This window comes from Phaseolus vulgaris, chromosome 6 (assembly GCF_051622355.1).
Source record: "Phaseolus vulgaris cultivar YP4 chromosome 6, ASM5162235v1, whole genome shotgun sequence".
In the NCBI taxonomy this organism is placed as follows: domain Eukaryota; kingdom Viridiplantae; phylum Streptophyta; class Magnoliopsida; order Fabales; family Fabaceae; genus Phaseolus; species Phaseolus vulgaris.
Genome location: NC_143503.1, coordinates 8,884,010 through 8,889,914, shown reverse-complemented (window position 1 = coordinate 8,889,914; position 5,905 = coordinate 8,884,010). Strand labels below are relative to the sequence as shown.

General features: G+C 32.6%; 1 protein-coding gene across 1 annotated transcript; it reads left to right on the top strand.

Annotated features, from left to right (window-relative positions):
- Positions 1-1,600: 1,600 nt before the first annotated feature.
- On the top strand, positions 1,601-5,516 carry LOC137816899 (Cytokine-induced anti-apoptosis inhibitor 1, Fe-S biogenesi). Its single transcript, XM_068620066.2, has 8 exons — positions 1,601-1,681; positions 2,060-2,207; positions 3,290-3,456; positions 3,539-3,610; positions 4,052-4,211; positions 4,297-4,430; positions 5,153-5,227; positions 5,316-5,516. The coding sequence occupies exons 1-8, from the start codon at positions 1,679-1,681 to the stop codon at positions 5,352-5,354; spliced, it is 798 nt and encodes a 265-aa protein (XP_068476167.2). The 5' UTR covers positions 1,601-1,678; the 3' UTR covers positions 5,355-5,516.
- Positions 5,517-5,905: the final 389 nt, after the last annotated feature.

Here is a 5,905-nt window from a genome sequence, read left to right as displayed (position 1 = left end):
TTCTTAGTTTTTATTCTACGCAAGTTGTTTTTTTTTATCTATATATTCTGTTTTAGTTTTCTTAGTTAGTTATTTAATTTCGTTTATTTTGTATATTTTTAGTTTTTATATATTATTCTTGTTTTTATTTATTTTCTTTTTCTTTTTGTTAAAAATTATAGTTTTATTATTTTATTTATTTTTTAGTTTTTATTTAAGTAAGTTTTTGTTTTTCTTGTTTTGTTTTTCATTTACTATTTATTTCTCTTTCTCTTGTTATTTTAAATTTTCTGTTTTCTTTATTTCATTTTTTTTTTTTAAAAAAAGACTATTTACTTGTTATACTAATCTTTGCTTGAGTTGTCTTATGATATTAAGAAAACAAGTTTTTATACAATTGAGAAGACAACGCAGAAGAATAGAAGTTAAAAATAAAGAAAAAAGAAGCAAGGAGAGAAGTTAGAAAAGACTGAGAGATGATGATGACGGTACCTATCACCAGTTGAGGGAGAACATATGGTTTTAATAATGAAGTGGCTAGGAAATTCTGTCTAGCCAATCACTTCTATCAAATAAGACCAACTGGTAAACCATGGAGAATTTCAAGGGAAACCCAACCTATGTTATGTATTTTGACCTGGGGACAGGTTTTATTATTTAGGGGGCAGATCCAGCAAATGAAGCAAAGACTGTAGATAAAGATCTTAACAAAAAGCTGGATGATTTCTTAAGAAGAGAGGATTGAGCAAAAATATGGTTTTATCTTTCTAATTCTCTTTTCTTTTCAGTTATTTGAATTTTGTCTTATTTTATCTATTTGACTGGGCATCGGGCAGCCAGGTGGGTCCCAGTCTCGCCCGGTACCGGTACAGTTTACAAAAATTTACTTTCGAAATCTAAAATTAATTTTTACATAAAAAAATTTAACAAAAAATAATTTATAAATTTCACAATATGAACAAATAAGTGCAATCTAATTCTGTTTTTTTTTTAAAATTACACAGTTAAAAAAAATTTAGATTTTATTGTATAATTTAGAATTTATTTTTTGCAAGAAGAAAACTTCTAAATTACACTTTATATTACATAATACAACCAACATATAAACAAAAGTGACTGAAAAAAAAAACCACAAAGAAATGAGGTTGATGACATGTAAGGGAAAGGCGACGGCAAAGTGACAATTTCGTATTTTAATCATCCCATGAATTTATAAACTGAGTATTTTCGGAATTTCAAAATTTTGTTGGGTGTAAGTTTAAAATGTAGGAAGTCTTCGCCTTGAAACTATGATGATAGAGAAAGATATGATCAATAAGGACTTCTTCCTGCACCTTCATATATTTTTTTCTCATCTCTATAAATTTTTTTATTTTTCAAATATGTCCTTATGTAAATAATTGGAAAACTTACAGATATTTGGAAGATAAAGTCTTTTAAATTATTAAGGGTAAAATGAAAATTTCACGTTGGATGTTTGGAGAATCAACCTGAAAAGTATGGGGTGCAGAAAGCAATCCCATGCTTAGTGTTTACGTCAGCCACGTAGGACGCCCACGTGATCTGCACGTGTGGTTGATTTTCCTCTTTCCCTTATTAAAACCCCCCACCGTCTCTTTCCTCTAAGAAATTTGATTCCGCAGTCGTCAAGCTTCCATTGTCTACTGTTGCGTTGCTCCTGATTTTGCTTTCCATCGGAATGGTTCGTTCCCTCTTCTTCTCTTTTGTTTGCCCTTTTTCTCTCTCTAATATCATGTTACTTTCCTTTTCTTTCTTTGATTCTGGGTCTATTTTACTTTCACACTTTCTCCCCCGCGCCCAAATTCTTCTTATGTTTTCATTCCTAGTTTTCCCATCAACCGAGATCAATTTTGATGCTTCAAAATTTTTCATTCCAGTGCGGGAATACTTGAAATTCTGCCTTCATCTTCTTGAAATTCTGCCTTCATCTTCTTCTATTTTTATTTTTTTCATTTCTCTTTCATGCTAAATTATTTTGTTATCTTAGTGCATGTGGGGACAGAAAGATGTGGACATCTTTAACTTGCAACGTTTTAAATGGAAGTTTGGATTATTGCAGGATAGTGCAAAGACGCATGGTGCTGTTCTGGCTTGCACAGATGGAGCAGTTCTTTCCGTCAATCAAGCGCTTGAGGCAATTAGAGAACTTGGCATTGAAGGGGTTCAGCAATCGGATCCTCTAGTTATTACATCTGCCTCTCTCTTAAGTAATTATCCTCATTCTTCATTCTTTGTTTGCATATCTGTATTGCACCCCTTCTGTTTAATAACTTATACTGATTTCGCTTAGAATATGTCTTATGCCTTTTCTTTTATGAACTTGCGGGTAAGCACTCGGCACTTATAGGTCAAATGCAACTGTGGTACACCAAAGTGAACCATTTTATTGAATCAGTTTTAAATCCGAAGAGTTTACAATTTATGGCTTTAATTACCCATTTGATCCTGTAGTTGCAAAAAAAACTACTGACATTTCTGAGGAATAGCTCTGAATTGATGGGTGTTCAGATTGTGCCTGTCCTCTCAGATGAAAAAATCAGTTTCCTTTGTAGGCTCATTGAATGCCCATATTTTTCTGAAGTGGTTCTTGCTGTTCAAGCACGGCAACATCTAAATACTTTACAAGAGTAACAATTTCAAGCCATCAATGAAGTTAACAGAGCCTTGTTTAATGTTATAATACAGCTTGATTGTCATTATAATAAAGTTTATTGTTTATTAAAATATAGAAACATATATTGAAATGCTTTTAGGTTAGACTTTTACAACTCAAAATATGCTAACAGCAAAGATATTAAGAACCAGCCTCCAAGTATAATCAGATAAAAACCAAAAAGACAATGATTCTTATTTCAAAGAGAACAATCCCCCATTTTGTCAAAATGAGGGTGAGTTATGCCAGTTTATTATCTCGTCATTGACAATATTGGCTGCTCGGTATTTCTTTGTTTCTTAGTTTATCTGCAACAGTATATGGTGACAAAATTCAATATTTCATCTAAACTAGATCAACTTTGGATCTTCAACAGATCATGGTTCAACCTTTAGTTTGGGCAGCAAAATGCATGAACTGCAAGAAAATTGAAAATAGCCAGTCCTTCCTGTATTTTGTCCGATTCCTTTAAACATGTCAACCAATAGTTATTGTTTCTTCATTGAAGAAGATGGATGGAATGCTCCAATTCCCATTTCCATTGCAAATGCTCAATTCCATTTCACTCATATATCATATTTTATTGTATTGTAACTAAAGAAACTATCTTTTGTTACCTATTATTGCCAATTTCAGACAAGTTGCCAGTGGAGTCTTCCTCTTTTGATTCTGCTATTTTATTTTGGCTGTCAAGTGATTGTCCTGGGGACCAACTGATTCAAGAAATTCTTAGAGTGTTAAAAGTTGGTGGGATAATTCTCATTCGCAAGTCATCTCAGTCTATTGTGGGCTCATTTGATAAGGTAGTAACATCTTAGATTGTGCCTAGGTGAATTGATATTGTTCTATTGCATGATCTGATTATTTTCCCTGTTATCCTTGCAGATAATATCTGATCTTCAGAGCAAGTTATTGTTGGCAGGGTTTTCAGAAGCACAAATTTTACAATCAATTGGGGTAAGTTTCATTAACTGGAATCTTCCTATGCCACTTCTATTCATTGATTTCTTATTGTTTTCTTGTGTTTATTGGGGTGAGTTTCATTAACTAGAATCTTCCTATGCCACTTTTATTCATCGATTTCTTATTGTTTTCTTATGTTTGGTGTTGTACACCAGAAAACAATAGGCTGACATAAGTCTTAAAACCAGTCTATTATTAGCAGCTATTATTTTAAAGTTAATGGTTTTTCAGTTTGAGCACAATTATTAATTTTCTCTAGTTTTTTTTTCTTTTAATCATGATCTTCCCTGTCCTTCTGGCAAATTTCTCTTCCTATTGTATAATGAGTGGATTATAGGCCTTGAGTCATTAATTATTCTTTATCTTTCTTTCCTAATTATTTGTTCTTATCCTCTTACAAAGTCTAAGAATCAATATGCTTTGTATTGCTCATAGATCAAAGCTAAAAAGCCTTCATGGAAAGTTGGTTCAGCATTTGCCTTAAAGAAGGTGATAAAGAGTTCACCTAAAATTCGAATTGATGTTGATTCAGATCTGATAGATGAAGATAGTCTTTTGACTGAAGAAGATTTAAAGAAACCCCAGCTACCACCTGGTAAGGAACACTTTTTTAAGTTTCTGTTCCTCAACTAGCGTTGTGTGTGATACTAAGTTCTTAGCTGACATGTTTTATTCCATAGGTGATTGTGAAATTGGGAGCACTAGAAAAGCCTGCAAAAATTGCACCTGTGGGAGGGCTGAAGAAGAGGACAAAGTATTGAAGTTAGGATTGACAACAGAACAGATTAATAATCCTCAATCAGCTTGTGGCAGTGTATGTGTTAATTATTTTCCTTTTGTAATATAAAGTTTGTTTATGCTTTGCAAGGCTATGTGTTCAACAAGAATTCATTTTTGCTTTCTGCACATTTTAGGCATCAAATTTCTAACCTGTTTGATAGCTTCCCAATTTGGTTAGTTAGCTTTTTGTATTAATTTAGATGAATTATAGAGGCAAAGAAGCATTAAAGCAACTCCTCTCCCCAATTCATAAATGTCATGAATATAAGAGCTATGGCTACTGCATTATAATTCCTTTCCTTTTTGGTTGCACATAGCTCAGGAATGTGGATATAGAGGCTTTTGGATGGAAGAAATGCAATTGTCCTTCTATTGCCATTTCTTTCAATTTAGCTATGAAAGCTCGCTGAATTTGAGTTTTAAATAAGCTTTTAAATTCACGTGGCCAAACTCACCTAGTGAAAAAGGAATTTTGTATGTTCATATCTTGCTCTTCAAAAAAGTTTTGTTAGATCATCTTACAAAGGTCATTTGTAACGCAAAAACTATTTTGAACATTAATTTTGATCAGCAATAATGGAAAAAACAAGAATGTCTAAGATTGATTTCTATTGTGGTCAGTGTGTCTAGTATAGATTAAGAGCTACAATTTCTCTTGCAGATTTTGTGATATACTCTTATTAGTTACCCTCTGTATAGTAAGAGCTACGATTTCCCAATAATTGCATTGCTCTCAAAGTTGTCTTTGATTTGCAGTGTGGGCTCGGAGATGCATTCAGATGCAGTACCTGCCCTTACAAGGGACTGCCTGCCTTCAAATTGGGCGAGAAGGTACTTTCTCTCCCTCTCTTCAATTGGTGTCATTTCTTTTGGTATGGTTTTGGTGTATGGCCTATAGTCATTCCTTATTTTTATGCAGGTAGCACTGTCCGGTAACTTCCTTGCTGCTGACATCTAAATGGACAAGATTGAAGAACGATTTGTCATGGAAATCATATTATTATAGGATTTATTATGTAGTATTTGTCAGACACTAGTTATGTTAATACTAGCAGAACCATTCATCCCAGTAATTTGATTTGATACGTATGAAATACCAGAGATTCATGTTTTCCTGCTATTATAGAGCTGTAATGCCATTTCTCTCTTTCTCTTTTCTATTTGCATCTAACTACATGTGGTGTGTGCTTTTCTGGTCCTTTATAAGTGTTGGTGGGGGTAAAAATAAAACAATGCACAAGGTCGTAAATATATTTTTTGCAATAGGATTTATAAATAAAATATAAAATTATCTTTTGATAAACTTAAAGTTAGACTCTTTATACCTATAAATGTGTTTAGCGTTTTAAAAAACCCAATAGATGTTAATCTTTAATAGCACAATTACACAATAGAAACAATAAATGTTTCATTGATCCATTTAAATACATTGAATTTTAGCTGTTTTGACTGATTTCATCCCACAGATGGATATTCAACTCAAAATTATGAAAAACATGATCTTAGAGC

Bases quoted from the DNA above. Each gene is read 5' to 3' on its own strand.
- LOC137816899 (XM_068620066.2), top strand. The intron at 3,457-3,538 runs GTAGTAACATCT...TTATCCTTGCAG, and splicing joins TTGTGGGCTCATTTGATAAG to ATAATATCTGATCTTCAGAG. The intron at 4,431-5,152 runs GTATGTGTTAAT...TTTGATTTGCAG, and splicing joins CTCAATCAGCTTGTGGCAGT to TGTGGGCTCGGAGATGCATT.